This window comes from Blennius ocellaris (assembly GCF_963422515.1).
Source record: "Blennius ocellaris genome assembly, chromosome: 5".
Taxonomy (NCBI): domain Eukaryota; kingdom Metazoa; phylum Chordata; class Actinopteri; order Blenniiformes; family Blenniidae; genus Blennius; species Blennius ocellaris.
In genome coordinates this window covers 17,642,969-17,658,972 of record NC_137654.1, presented here as the reverse complement: position 1 = coordinate 17,658,972, position 16,004 = coordinate 17,642,969, and the positions used below count along the sequence as shown (strand labels likewise).

The window sequence follows — 16,004 nt, the reverse complement described above, 5'->3', positions numbered from 1 at the left end:
GACAGGTTAATGATTGAAACTTTATGCAATTTGGAGTTACCGGTTAACCTCAAATGTTAACCAGGAAATATCTGCTCTGATGAGAGGCCGCTAACCCCTACACCACTGGGCAGCCACAGACATGCATCAGTTTGAATTATTATCTCTTAAAAACTCCTTTGAGGTGATGATAAAGTCAGCAGTTATTTTCTTTTTCAACCAAAGATCAACGTATGTGTGCATTTGTCATCTTCTTGGCTCATTTCCAACATGGTACGGCACATGTTGCCTCAATATGACCATTGCACTCTGTCCAAAGTCTTCCTGTTGTTTTTTTTGGTTTTTTTTTACTGAGAAATGTCTAACACAAGTAAAAGAGTTATTCAGTAGAATAACATGCCGCTGTTAAAAAATGTTTTTTTCTGTTGAGCCACCCCAACCAATCTTTGTGTGAATGAACCAGGAACCAGAACCGATCCCATCAGAACTCTCCTTCTTTCATCTCTCTTTTTCTAACGCCAACGTCGCGCATGCGCACCGTGCGCACTCATCACCTCTCAGCGATCGCGGATAAGATAAACATCCACATACTCAGACAAGTAGCAACCAAACCGCTACATTTTTCCATTGCACATCTGTATTGTCACCAGAGTTCTAACTGCATGTTTTGACATCCAGTTAAACCTCCAGCATTCCAGAACTGGACTGGCAAAGTCATTCGGTCATCACGTGACCTCGGGAAGCATCTTATCATCGCTACAGCAACAGCTATGCGTCATGAAACAGGACCTCCATTTGGCTCTATGATCTACAATCTAGTTCCAGATTGTCTGGTGGTATCCCTTTTATTATTAATTAATAAGTAATGGATGTATTCAAATTAATAATTTTTTATTAATAATTTTTTTTTAATTTAATAACTTTAACTAACTAATACATTACTTTAGGAGTTGTTCACGAGTAAATGACACTTTATTTCCATTAATAATTTCAATTTTTCATAAAATTACTTGATTACCTGATTTACTACTTTGAGTATTCGATTACTTACAGTAATTCAATGCTGATAAGCAACCATAAATCCCAATAGAGCAAAAATGCAAAGTTCCCTAATTAAGGATGATGCCATCCTGCTAGACAAGACAGCGCACATGTGTTTGTATAGCACCATTCGGATACTGACAATTCACAGTACTTTACAGGGAGATAAAGGAAATATAATAAAACTAGGCGATTAAGAATCTTATTGATACTGATATACATTAAAACAAAGTAATATCGAACTTGCATAAGATCAGTCCTCACCTCAAGACTCAGTAGTGCCAAGCAGTGTGACTTTCCATCCAAATCTGTAACAAACCAGAGTCTGAGCTTATCTGTCATCTTCTGATTAAAACTCTTAAGTTTGAACCCTTTCTGGGTCCTCCCCTCTGCAGCGCAAGTTACATTTTAACCAACCCCACTAAACCCGTGCTGTGTTCCAATATGCATCATTTGAGGAAGTTTGTTGAATTATGCTGCACTGCTCAGATGTAAGTTGAAACATTATCAGCGAAGAAAATTCTTGGGATTTGATTCAAGTGGAATGAAAACCAGTGAAATGAAAACCAGGTGTTGCTGGGATACGTTGTACAAAAATCTAATGTGTGAGAGTAATCCAAGTGGTAAGAAAAAGGTACAAAGGTAATCATTTCATTTAAATGACCGCTATTAAAACACACAAATGTAAACAGGACTCTTTCTTTCCGTTCTAAACATGACTTTGCTTGTCATGTGGGAAATTGCACCAAAAGTGGATGATAACATTTACCTTTTATTCTTATAAAACTTTGTTCTCTGGAGTTTGAACCTGACGTGTCCGTGAAAGGTGACTTCTGAGTTTTCTGTAGTTTAAACCAGACGTAGAAAGGTTTCTGCCGTTTTGGATTGGGTTTGGACTGTGAAGTAAACAACAAACCCTTGTCCCTGTTAGGGCACCAGGTTATGAAGTAAACAACAACAGGTGTGTCAAAGAGGATGAAAAAAGACTTCAATGATGCCTTCTTACTTGCGTAGAAAAGGATTTAATGCACAAGTAGTTTAGCATCAAAAATACAGGTGAACATTCAACCTGGGAGTTAGCGTTGCCAATCTACTTCCTCTACTGAGTGTAGGATCTGTCTCATTTTATAGAGGTCCAAATGGTATGCATGGACCTTACAAATAAGGTATGCGTGACCGTATAGTCCCATCCGAATGGCTGGACCCTTTTTACAAGCTAAGTTGATACAGTGAAACTGACCTCAAAGTATCTGTTATCTGGTGAAAGCCGTAAAAATGTATACATCACATGATGTGAAACTACTCTAGTCTAGTCTCATGGTGCCAGACCATTTTGCTGTCGTGGCATTAAAGTTTTGTCTATAATTGGAGTTTGTTCACCATTTTCTAAACCTTCAAAGTAACCTTTGTCAGGCCAATACTAAAGGCAACAGGACGCATGTTGATGAGCCCTTGCATGTAATCAATTACTCATCTCACTGCGCACACAAATTATTTTAGACAGTCAAAAAGTCTGTGTACGCACAAATGTCAATCCAGCTACACTAATGTCATGATACACACATCAATCAATGTGTTCATATCAAGAGACACACACATTACTCTCCACTCCCTCACATTGCTATATAATATCCCTATGAAAGTGCATAAATGATGTAAATCTGTGCATATTGTTAATTAAACCATATGGGATCAAACTTGTGCCAGTTGGAAGTGAATTTTAATTCTTTAAATCTGAATATGAATGGTCTAATTAGAAACGAAATCCATTGGTGTGAATGTGTATTACGAGCAATTCGAAACTGCATTTCATTCAGGAGAAAAATTCAGCTCCATAATGCCTTAACAATTTTCAGTTTTACTTTTCTCTATTCAGATTCCTTTTTTTTTTTTTTTTGTTCAATGTTTTAGTTCCACACGTCCTGCGTTTGACCAGTTTTGCCTGAAACCAGGTCCCGGATGTGTGGCTGAAAAACAAAAGAGGGTTTTTGGTGCTGACCTTATTGATCTAATAGAAATGAGTAAACAACTCTACTTTCAACGGAGTGTTCACATCTATGGCACAGTTTCCTGTTTAAAAAGAACATGTATAATTACCCCGGCTCAAACTTCAATGGTTTTATAGAGTGATGGTTTGAAAGCTTTTGTGTGTGTGGTTTGGACATTTTAGTTACTATACTAAAATAATGACAATTTTGATTTTTTCAGGTGTCAAAACATGATGATTGAAGTGTGTAGGGAGTTTATATAAAATTTAGGTTACAACCAATGTTTTGTACTTTACTAGGAAAAAAACAAATACAATAGTGTATGTCTGAACCTTGGCATTTGATCTCAAATGTCACTCCCCGGCCCAGCTCCCAGTTGTTGAGGACTGTATGGCAACCTAAACATGCCACACAGATGAAAACAATACCCTCTGGCCCACGTGTGTAAACAAACACGATGACTTTTTGCAGTCTTTGAGCATATTTGTCATTAAGTTTCCATGTGCAACAATAGTCCTCTCCCAGTGACCTTTGTGCATTTGGTGAGTGCTTCTTCTGCTTTGCCATGTGTGTATGTTGTGAACTCTGGCCCTGGCAAACACTAAAGGACAAGCTCAGTGTGCTGCTATCATATATCCATGTGTCGTGAAAAGAGAGGGCCCAGAAGGGTGAGTGGCGGGTGGGTGTGGGAGAACTTGCCAAAGGGTATTTAGCTTCTTAAAACGAGGGTGGTTCATCGCTGCTGGCCACAGTCTTCTGCGTCGGTTGTGCCCAAGGTCTACTGGTGGCTTCACTGGAGTGTTGGATGGAATGGAGCTTCTTCAGCGTGAACGTGGGCGTCTCCACAGATGTGACAGTGCAGGTGAGATCATGTGAAACTGCAGAGAGCGTGCAATATAGCAATGCATAACATAGATATTAACAAATTAATAACATGGATGTTGAATACGGTATAAAGAGACTCATGCGTTGTAGTTATTTTCAACAGCTCATAATAATAAAGCGACTTTGCAGACAAGAATCTCGCCTTGTGGGACACTATAATAGTAATGCACAGTGACTTGGACATGTAACTTTAGTCTGATTACTGGTTTGGAAATAGTAACACGTTAGATTACTCATTACTGAAAAAAGTGGTCATATGAGAGTAAACTGTTACTAATTAAAGTATTACCAGCATCCCTGTATATGATAAGTTCAAAGCTTCTTGGGAGTCAATTTTTTTTTCATGATTTTGCAAATTCATTGCACGTATCAAAATCATGAGTTTTATATGTGAAATTGTGGAAAATAAATGGAAATAAATGAAATTTACAAGCAGTAAATGTTGTTCAACACACATTCATGCATGGAAGACAAGGAGATGTTGTGCTCTTCCTCTAGGCACTTTCTAAAAAGAAAAAAACCCTGTTTAAGATTTAATCAGTTCTTCATATGTTGTGCATACATACAGGACTTTGTGCTGTAAGTTATTGCTATAGATAGAAATTTCATCTAAATTACTTTTATTTGACTTTAAATTAAGGCTTAAGATTTAATTAGTTCTTTAGAAATGCTTCATAAAGTGCCTTGTGTCTTGAGTCACTGATAAAGAAAACTTAGTTTAGTTAGTTGCTGTAATAAAAAGTCATAAAGATTCTATAGGAGTTACTAAAAACAAACAATTAATTGACAAAGTCACATTTATATAACTTTGACTTGGCAACATCTTAAAATCTTAATCATTGTTCGGTACCTTGGTTATCCAGGTCTGCAGCAGGCAGCCGGTGAAGTGTTTAAGCATTTGTGGTTCAGTGGCTCAGTGTCCAAGCAAAACAAAGGCCCCCTCGTACTCCCTTTTTGAAATCGCAAGAACAAGACGAAATTTCGGCAGTGACGTCAGCAAGCTGCCGAAAAAACCCCCAACACTTTTTCGGCAGGACTGTTCATACTCCGATAAGATGCTAACATTGCATTTATGAGCAGGAAAAATGGACAGCAGCTCTATGGCACTTATGTTTAACAAAGGGAGTGACACAAACAATAAAATATTAGTAATTGCAACTTTGTATTCATTTTAAGCAGTAAACAATGCAAAACTAGTGACTTGGTGTGTTAAACCCCAACGTAGACAGATGTAATGTGATGAAAACAAAAATTCTGCTTGTTCCTTCTCGTGACTGAGATTTTCCAATGAGGAATTCAAGTTAGTTATCATATATCGCTGTCTGAGAGTCTACGTTTGAAATGGAAAAAAATAAAATAAAATAAGTGACTTCATAGTTTGATAATATGATACTCGCCATGTGGAGATGACCCTCTCATCTGACCCAAACTTCTCACCAGTTTTAATGCCTTGTGTAAGTTTGTTTGCCATGATAATTGAAGGATTGACTTCATGAAACCAGATCATATCCAGTTTAAAAATGGCCTATGTTTAAGTGCTGCACATAAAAAGTACATCTAATATTTTAGTAAAGGTTTATAGTTTTATGTGTTTATGGTTGTTAGTGTACAACAGGTGTACTTTTAAAAACTAGTTTACAAATTTAAAGTAAATCTGATTTCAACACATGCCACATGGATTAATGTAAAACAAGGATCTCAAAATTTCATTTTTCCAAGTTCCTACAGCTACAGGAACATATCAATCCGGAGGCTTACAGGCCTTTAATGTCATCTAAACACTATTGATTGCCGCCATTGTTTCATCACAATGATGACATCATCAAAACCAACTATGAAATCTAGGTGAGAGATCGCTTTGTGACCCAGTTTGTGTCTGTTGTGGGTTCCCAGTTGGGTTGAGGCTCGCAAAATCTACCTTGGTGTATGCAGGGTCAACATATCTTCAACATCATATCACAGAGTCTCTGGGTAAATAAGGCTATGCTGTTTTTATTGTATAAATTGTATAGTTTAATAAGTTTGTCATCTTATCATGCATCTTATTGTTACTAATGTATCACATTATTGATTGAAGGTTTATTTTTGTCTGTATTATACTAAAAAAAAGACAGAAATGTTTTCTTTATTGGCAGGTATTATATTACTGCGCATTATTGAATTGTTAAGAAAGAAAGAAAGAAAGAAAGACTTCCAAATGTCATGATTTGTGACCATGTTACAGTGTGTTCTGGCCAGCAGATGCCAGGGAGCTTAAAAAGGGTAAAGAATGATTTGATCAGTGAGCTGCAGCGGGGGAGTACATAGTCCAACTTAGCTGAAATCAGGATCATGTGCAGCTGTTGCTGTTTGTAAGTGAGTGTCAGATTATTATTTAGAGCCTCAAACAGAATCAAGTTGCAGTTCCCTTTCGTGTTCCTTAATTTTGAAAGATGTTTCACCTTACTCTTGTACTCTCCCACTTTTCAGGATGTTGTCATCTATTTTTATTTTTTTTTTCAAATTTACATTTGTGTATGTTGACTTGAGTAGTTTAGCTTAACTCCACATCAGCTCATTGTCTTAACTATATCCACAGAAGGTGCCCAGGCCAGTAGACCTCAAACAACCGTCCACACAGTTTGATTTTTGCTGGTATATTTTATAATGAGCACAGTTTGCACGTTTGCCTCACAGAGACAATATCCCTGCTTTGGACAATGACAGTGATCATTTATTGTAATGGAAAATTCACAACATCAGGTTTGAATTTGCATGGTACTCATTAAAATATAATGTCATTTAAATATTTCCTTTATATAGCCTTGTTTTAGGATTTGCTCCAGTGCCCCATGAAACAAAGTGGAGGGTGAATGGTATAGAAGAGATATAAACACTTCTGTTTTTAAAGTAGTCAGTGAGCAAGTTTCCAAAATGGAAAACTGACTGAAAATTGGATACGTTAACACCAGTTTCAACAGCACACATTCAAGGTTGACTGTTTTTGGTCCCGTATTGTCATGTTACAAAAACCCCAATTCTCAAAAATGTGTACCAATATCTGAATATATATGATAGAATCTATTAAATCACATATTCTGTCATCAATCTACCATTATTTGTTTGCAAGACTGTGAAAATGGGAAAAATTATAAATCTCTGATGTGCTACATTTACTTTCTCCACTAAAGACTTTCTAAAATTTCAGCACTTCAGTGAGATCTACTGCCCCTTTTTCCAAGATGACAAAACCTGCTAGTTGTTCAATATTACACTGCGTGTTCTTGGCACTACCTAGAAGTTCATGATACAAATGTGTGACACCTCCGTAGGATGGCCAACTCCCCTGCATGTTAATGAAAAGCAGCCTGGTCAGGAGTCTGGGAGCCATGCCTCAGTAATCTGTTAAGCTGAGGATCGCATTGAGTTGTAAGTGTGTAACTGAGTAGTAAAACTTTAGGCAAAGGCTTAAATTGCCATCTAGTGGTTAAAAAAAAAAAAAAAAAAGCAAACAAACCCGTTGTGCTTGATAGACTGGTAAACAAGCAGCCTATGCAGCTCCAACTGGCCTGATCTGAATTCATGAGACAGTCCTTGCTTCTGTTGCACTTGTCCCCCCGTGACTGTGTTGTTCTTACTCTAACAAAGGAAGCAGTCTTGTGTCCACAACACGCACCCCACAATGGATTTGAACGCCTCCCTGGCTGTCTGATTATGGCATCCCAGCTCAGACGTTTTGAGTCATGAAGCAGACGGAGTAACAGATAAGCACCCTGGGCCTCAGGTCCTCCCCCTCCCTCTCCCTCCTCAGCTGCCCTCCAAGTACCTCTCCTTAGCAACAGTCAGCTGACCTGCAGTAGGTAGTGTTCAGTGGAGCGGACACATGCACAGGGATCACAGAACTGAGCGCCTGAATTCTCCTCTCACCTGCCAGCCTCACAGGCCTCAGGGCTTTGACTATCAACAATGTCCACTGAGCAGAAGAAACTCACACAGACCCCTCTGCTCAAGATCTGGGTGCCAGGGATGGGATGCAACTTGAACCGGAGGAGAGGATGTAAGTGGAGTGAAAAGCCGTCTTCGCAACAGTTAAACAGTTAAACGGTTCTCTAGTCTTCGATGCACGTTGCAGACAAGAGGAATCAGCCACGCGACAGCAGCCAGGCGGGACCAAACAAGATCCCAGTTGGCCCTCTGTTCAGTGTCTGACGTGACCCTCTGAGTATTTTGCTGATGCAGCATATTCCATTCATAATCGAACGGCCTGGAGGTTCCACACTCACCCCGTCTCTGTACTGACTCACGCGCAGGCCATTTGGGGACTTGTTGAAGTAACAGCCATCTGGCAAGCATCCCTGCAGTCTGCCGTATAACTTGGCTGTTCGTGCACACAGGCACAGACAGACAGGTGGAACAACTAGGTCACGGCCAGGTAAGTCTGACAGGGATAATCTAATATAAAATAAAAAAGAGAGGAACGTGCCGGCTGCACGAGATCGATGACGTTACAGTGAATTGCAGCGCAGACTGAACCAAAGCCTCGGTTTAGGGTTAGCGACGTAACGTTGTTTAGTTGTGAGAGTCTGCAGCATCACACTCCTGTAGATCACTGGTACATTATCCTATTGGTGTTCTGCTAACACAAAAGAAAAGATGAAACGATGTAGTCGGGAACTTCTGCAAGGGTGCAACTGACCATTTGAAAATTAGCTCACAGTTTTCAGACTTGTTTTCTTATTATTAATGCTGTTTTGTTGTTGTTGTGTTTGAAGGGTTTTCTCTGATCAAGCATGCTGCCGTTTGTCGGCAGCATGCCATACTCCCCACTCTGGCTTGTAGTCATTTGAGCTGCAGCGTGGAGCTCTTATTCTCTCCATTAAAGAAAATTACTTTGGCAGTCACACTCGCACTACGCCGGTCCTACAACGCAGAGTCACGCTGAGCTTTTTGACCTAATAATCATCCAGCAGAGCTGAATAATACATCGTACGTGCTTCATTTTTCGCTTCAGCAGAATCCAAAGAATATTTCTGAATGTTTCTGTGTGGATGTGTGTTCTCAGCTTCCGTGCCTCAGTTCTGTAACTCCCCTACACTGATTGTTATGGTGGGGCTGCCTGCCAGAGGGAAAACCTACATCTCCAAGAAGCTCACCCGCTACCTGAACTGGATTGGCGTTCCTACTAAAAGTATGTTTTCAAAGTAAATCCTGATTGTGTGAATGTGTTTGGCTACTGATTTCAATTCATTATACTCTTGTTGAAGGTTTTCTCTCAGTGTCTTGATCCAATCGTGTCTCCTTTCTAATTTTGTAAACCCATCAGCGTTCAACGTGGGACAGTATCGCCGGGAGGCCGTCAAGATCTACAAGAACTTTGAGTTCTTCAAACCTGACAATGAAGAAGCCATGAATATACGCAAGTATGTACAAAACGTATTGAGTAAGGAATTACAAAATGTATTATTGCTATAAAACCATTACCTCTGGCATTAAAACATTAGGAAGTGATTGCTAGTGTCAACTCTGCAGACGAGTTACAATTACTAAAAATTCACCCGGCGTGTTAGTTGTTACTTTTGTGTAAATAAGCTGATCCCTGCTGTCATTTTTATAGTACACTTGTTCTTCATCCAGATTTTGCAGTTTTGGTTTATTTGCTTTCATGAGTGTCATTTCTGTCACAGGGCCTGTGCTTCCGCTGCACTCAAAGACGTTGCTTCCTACTTCACGAAGGAGCACGCACAAGTGGCCGTGAGTAAAAGGACAACTGAAACTGTCCCTTTGATTACAGTCAAACATGACAATTTATCATCTTTTAATTTGGATCCAGAGGGAAGAAAACAAATCATTAAACTTTGGTTTAAAACAACTTTACCTTAATGGTCCATTTTCATGTTTCTATGAATGAATCCTGCTAACATCCAAGTTGAATTAGGATCATAGACGTAGAAACGTCTTGTTATTTTTGTTTATTAACCATTCTTCATTATGAAAAAGTGCATCATTTCAAGGTATTGATAATGTTTTGTTGACAAGAGCTGTGTCCCGTTTCCTCAAGGTATTTGATGCTACCAACACCACCAGGGAGAGGAGGGCTGTCATAAACAGCTTTGCCAAAGAAAAGGGCTACAAGGCAAGTGATTTCATCTATCCATTCATCTTTTATGCGGCTTTATCCGGCATGATGAAGCCAGTCCCAGCTCACTGAGGTAGGATATACCCTGGACAGAGTAAACACAGAGACAGACAGTTACACACATTCACATTCACACCTCTGGTTGATAAACGAACCATGTTTTTGGGATGTGGGAGAAAACTTGCATATGATTATGATAATGGAAACACCCACTGCTCGATGAGAGAAGCAAAGATGAGAAGAGTGTCATGTCAGAGTCTCCAAATTTTTCCATAGCACCAAAAATAGGAAAATATCTGTTTTAAAGTCTTGCTTTTCCAAAATGTGACTGAAATACAAATTGAAAGAAAGTAACACAAGGCTGGCTACAAGGAGGAATTTAATAATAATGTTTGCGTTTGATGTTCTATTCAGGTGTTTTTTGTGGAGTCCATCTGTGATGACCCTGAAATCATTGCAGAAAATATCAAGGTGAGTTCAAGATCACTTTACATTTCTTTGGGGAGTATTCAACACGTTTTGTTCTCAATCAGATTTCCCCAAAACTGCAACTTATCCTTCTAGCAAGTAAAGTCTGGGAGTCCTGATTACGTTGACCGTGACGTCGATGAAGCCAAGGAGGACTTCATCCAGCGCATCGAATGCTACAAAGCAAACTATAAGCCTATAGATGATGAGAAAGACAGGTTTGACACTTCATGTGACAATAAAAAAGATTAAAAAATATTTAACTATTTGCTAACTGTGGCATTTTTTTCTTCTGATAATATGACATGGATCAGGAACCTCTCCTACATAAAGATCTTTGACGTGGGCAGTAGATACCTGGTGAACCGGGTCCAGGACCACATTCAGAGTAGGATAGTCTACTACCTGATGAACATCCACGTCACGCCCAGATCCATTTACCTGAGCCGCCACGGGGAGAGTGAACTCAATCTGTCAGGTCGCATTGGGGGAGATGCAGGGTTATCCTCCAGGGGACAACAGGTGAGGAGAATGATTGAAATTTGAATGAAAGTACAGTAAGAACGTACACACACGTATGAAAGTTCAACTCCAATGTGAACCGTAGACATTCTCTCTGTGAGACAGTAAATATTGGAAGCAGTAACTGAGCTGCTTCACCCTCGTTCTCTTCAGTACGCGAGTGCCTTGGCAGCTTTCATCAGGGGTCAGAACATCAGCAACCTGAAGGTGTGGACGAGCCACATGAAGCGGACCATCCAGACTGCGGAGGCTCTGGGAGTCCAGTATGAACAGTGGAAGGCTCTCAATGAGATAGACGCTGTGAGTATGGGTGAGATTAGATTTCACTTATATAGCACCTCGCCAATGAACATTTGCGGATTCCCTTTCCTCATGATAAATCTCAGAGAAGCTTGATGTTTCTTTGACATTTTCTCATTTGGTTGGTCGTGAAATCTTTTTTTCCCCTCTATTTTAGGGGATAATTCTCTAAACTATTGCAGAATTATTACAGGAGCATGTCATCATTACTGCACTATTTAAGTCTATTTGACAGCTATATGAAAAACTTCCATTTGGCTGTTGCATTAGCATGTTCCTTCTAATTATCGGCATTTAGTACTTGCAGTCTGCTGTTTTTGACTATATGTGGAGTTATCTTGGTTTATCTCAGCTGTTTAGTAGATTCTTGTCATCATTTCTGTGGAACTTGATAACATCACTAACCAGTGATTGAATCAGTCATTGCAAAGACATTTATGCTACTTTGACATTTGATGCAAATACTTGTGTTGCTGTAAATGACCTCAACCACCATCATCTAGTTGATGTAATCCACCTGTAGCTTTTTGCATGTATATTAATATTATAAATTATTATTATTATCTGGCCATAGACTAATGTTAATGGTATGCAGTTGAGTTAAGCAGCCTGTTTTATTTTGACGCCATACTTCTTTTTTTGTGTGTTTCTGTTCCAAGTGGTGATCATAACGTTTCTTCTCTCAGGGTGTGTGTGAAGAGATGACATATGAAGAGATTCAGGACAGTTTCCCAGAAGAGTTTGCACTGAGAGACCAGGACAAGTATCGTTATCGTTACCCAAAGGGTGAGGTTAGTACCGACAAATAACCTTACAACTACACATTGCCACCAACTTACACAATCAAAAGCATGTGCAGCTGCCCTGGTCTGCTAATAATCTAATTTGACATGTATAACTTTTAATTCAATCAATATCTCATCCATAAAGCTAAAAGAACCCAGTCTGATTCACACAAAGAAATGTATACTATAAACACAGCTATTGTCGGCTAAATGTTGCAAAATGAAACATAAAATAGTAATAAGCAATATCACAAAGAGGTTAATGGAACCCTCCCTAAATCATCAACAGACTTCAGTTTGGTTCACACCCTTTAACCTCAGATCATCACCATGCTGGCCCTTTAGTTTGTGTTTCAGACAAGTTGGCCTACTGGAATCTATTCTGCCCCTCTCTCCACACTTTGTTGCCCATGAGCACAATTCCCAAAATTGATGAATTATTGTTTTTACACACAACATCTGAACAATTCCTCAATCCAAATTACTTCATTACTGAGTTAATTTCAATGTAAAAAATAAATAAATAAATAATAATAATAATAATAATAAATTAAAAACACATAATATGTTGCCAAAACTGTCGTATACCCTTCTGGTAGATGTGTATGGTCTGAATTTTGTTTTGTTTTTCTAGTTTTTGTAGTTGTGCGGATGAAGGTTTAGCAGAATTCAAAATGTTTAAATGTGCCCAACTCTGACTCTCAATGAAACTGCTCCTGGCTATTGTGTTTAGTTCAGGGGATAATAATATCCCACATGAGGATAATGGAGTCATAAATGTAAACAAAGTTAAGATAATATTAATAATTTAAATGCATTTAATCAGGAATATAACTTTCTTACATTATGAATGCATCTGTTATTAATATATTTATTAGTTTCTGCATTTACTCCTTAGGTTCAAGAAAGTTCATGAGGGCCAAATATCATTGTCCAATCTGCATTTTTCCTGCCAAATTGTTCAGTATTCAGTAACTGATGAAGATGTGGATGAATTTGTGTCCTGTCCAGTCCTATGAGGACCTTGTCCATCGTCTCGAGCCGGTCATCATGGAGCTGGAGAGGCAGGAGAATGTGCTGGTTGTCTGTCACCAAGCTGTGATGCGCTGCCTGCTGGCCTACTTCCTGGATAAACCAGCAGGTACAACACAGGCTGGCGGATTTCTGTCACGTCTTCTACTGGATAAACATTCCTTCTCATCTCATTTTTCTTTCTTGTGAAGATGAACTGCCTTATCTGAGATGCCCCCTTCACACGGTGCTCAAACTCACACCAATAGCTTATGGTGAGTGCAATAAACCGTGTGTTAGACAATCTAACCTCTGCACATCGCCACCTGACACTCTGCTGCTTTTTTTCCTCAACTGCAGGATGCAAAGTCGAGCCTGTTTACCTTAAGATCGAAGCCGTCAACACGCACAGAGATAGACCAGCAGTAAGTTTCTTCAAGTATTTCTCATAATTGATGCTGAACCCCACCAAATGTTAGTGTTTCGTACGTTATAAGTGTCTGATTATAATGATAGGCAAGCAGTCTTCACTCACACATGTGGTTTGATTGACCGAATCTCAAAACAAGAATGAGTCACATTCATACTTTATCATCAATAGCAAATAAAAATACAGTAAAAAATATACTTCAGTGTCAACTGTTTGACATTTTTTTTTGTTTTGTTCTAATAACTAATCTGATACATATAATATAAAGAACCAGAGTCCTTGTTGCGGCCTCATTCAGTCTGTGATTGGCGGTTACCAGCTTAAAGTTGAAGTTTTTTAAATTAGAAGTTGTGCCACTGACATCAGAATGTGAGCTTTAACTACAATGAGTGTATTTTTCTCTCTGGTGATCAGTGTTTGTTTGTTTGATCATGTCAGGAATCTATAAATGCTCTTATCTGTGGTACTTCCACACATTTGTTGCACATTGGTATATTATTGTCTTGGTTTGCACAATTGTATTTGCATGAAAAGCTTTATGTTCTTCTTTAAGATTGGATTCTATAGTCTTTTTTTTTACTTTTTTTTTTACCGTGAGTAGATTTGGAGGACACAGTGGTGTAGTGGGTAACACCGTCGCTTCTCCTGTATATGTGCTTTGTGTCTGAGTTTGTATGATGGAACCTTTAGTTTGTTATGTTGATGAATTAAGTTTTACTAGCTCAATGATATAATGTATTTCAATACATTTCGTCATAAACTATGGTTTCAATTTCGATCAAATAGTTTTTTTGTTAAGAGTGGAATTAATAATGGGCACATTTCTTATCTAGGAAGTTGTGATTGAAGGATGAGAAAGTAATACCATGGTGGAATAGATAAAGTTATATCAAAAAATATAAAGATTTGTCTACAGTGATATTATTGAAGTCTGGTATTGGCATTGTTGTCAGTCACGGTGGAAATGTTCTTTTTCTTATTGGGTGGATTTTGTTGGCACATTAAATCTGAGTGATTTGTGGTTTAACTTTAAATATTTTGTTATATCTTTAATGACAAATGTAGTTTACACACTACGAAATCCTTTCTGTGTTTCACAGAATGTCAGCGTCAGCAGAAACCAAGACGAAGCCCTGCAGACTGTTCCTGATCACATATAACTTGTCTAAGTTATTATAGGCTGTAACTCCCAATCATTTGGGGGAAAACGGACATTAATCATGTGGAAGTGGATGCAATGCTACTAATCAGCTGCAGTTTACTTTAAATGTGTACTTGAGTAAAATTAGTTTACGTGAGAAGAGGAGAGGAGGAGAACCTCAGAACAATATGGGACTAAGCAATAATATGGAAACGGACTGTTGTACGTGCTGTTCCTGCAGTGAAAATGATGCCGCCTACAGGCGGTTTACTGTTTTACATGTCTCAAGTGTTTCTTTTTCTAATTATATGTGATTTACTTATCTTGTCTTGAACATTGTTGACAAAAGATTAAAGATTAAGTTGAAAACTAATTCCCTTTTGTCTTTAAAGTGACAGATAAGTATTGAAAACCTGTGATTGTAACCGTTGGTCTTTGCACGAGTTGTATTTGTGGAACAGATAACAAAATGTTTAGCGTGTGATCTGTTTTACAGAATTATGAATCAGGACCATGGAGAGCATCTACATAAATTAAACATGCTCAAGGTTGAAACACCTGGCTGTGACATTTGTTATGTAAATCAGATGATTATATCCAGACAAGTTGGGAGAAATATAACATGTCAATAAAGAATTAACTAACAGACGTCTTTAGTTGCTTGTAATATCTTTCCACAGCGACATCAGTATATTTGAGAAATATTTACCTCAAAAATAACAAGGCTGTTTAAAAAAAACATTATTTAACATGTTGAAAGGTTGTCAGGTTGAATGATCACGAGAAAATCTGGAGAATAGAGCTCGATAGGACAATAGTGGAATGTGACCATCAAACACAAACATGACAGCAAAAATGGCAGCATTAAGTTGAATGTATGAAATTGAGAAAAAATAATATTTTGATAAAATCGACAAAATGTCATTAAAAAAACAAAATGTTGACATGGAAAAATAAATATGTGAAAGCTACAAGGAAAAAGCTTTTCAAGTTTAATCTGTATGTTTGTTTTATTTGTTTTCCTTTCCACTCATTCTCATGTTTAAGCGTGAATAAATAAAGTTTTATATAAACTTTTGCAGCTCTGCAGCCTGATGCCATCGGTTTATTCAGACAATAATGGCTCTTTGTGTAAAAGCCATCAAGGGAAACGTGATTTTTTTTTTTTTCAAGAACATTTGGGAGTAATGTGGGATTTTTGAGCGCCTGCTTTTTTTTTTTTTTTTCTTACGTCGCAGGGAAGGAGATGGAGGTTGAAGGTATTTCCCCTCCAAATAGTCGTGCAGGGGTTAATAATCCCTCGTTTCAGTTTGTGTTACACCTCGGTGGCAGCAGTGTG

At 38.4% G+C, this 16,004-nt stretch overlaps 1 protein-coding gene across 2 annotated transcripts; it reads left to right on the top strand.

Moving 5' to 3' along the window:
* Window positions 1–3,759: 3,759 nt before the first annotated feature.
* Window positions 3,760–15,673, top strand: pfkfb1 (6-phosphofructo-2-kinase/fructose-2,6-biphosphatase 1). Of its 2 annotated transcripts, none has more exons than XM_080496461.1 (14): window positions 3,760–3,870; window positions 8,935–9,060; window positions 9,196–9,292; window positions 9,557–9,623; window positions 9,931–10,005; window positions 10,423–10,479; window positions 10,573–10,694; window positions 10,791–10,998; window positions 11,152–11,298; window positions 11,985–12,089; window positions 13,095–13,224; window positions 13,307–13,369; window positions 13,455–13,519; window positions 14,625–15,671. In XM_080496461.1, the coding sequence occupies exons 1-14, from the start codon at window positions 3,819–3,821 to the stop codon at window positions 14,682–14,684; spliced, it is 1,374 nt and encodes a 457-aa protein (XP_080352587.1). In that variant the 5' UTR covers window positions 3,760–3,818; the 3' UTR covers window positions 14,685–15,671. The 2 variants fall into 2 exon arrangements, with proteins under 2 accessions (XP_080352587.1, XP_080352586.1); XM_080496460.1 differs by lacking the exon at window positions 3,760–3,870 and adding an exon at window positions 7,574–7,929 and having other exon boundaries at window positions 14,625–15,673.
* Window positions 15,674–16,004: the final 331 nt, after the last annotated feature.

Coding starts and splice junctions, on each gene's coding strand:
- pfkfb1 (XM_080496460.1), top strand. CDS start 7,839: ATGTCCACTGAGCAGAAGAAACTCACACAGACCCCTCTGCTCAAGATC. Junction 10,480..10,572: donor TCATTGCAGAAAATATCAAG/GTGAGTTCAAGA, acceptor TTATCCTTCTAG/CAAGTAAAGTCTGGGAGTCC. Junction 11,299..11,984: donor CTCTCAATGAGATAGACGCT/GTGAGTATGGGT, acceptor TTCTTCTCTCAG/GGTGTGTGTGAAGAGATGAC.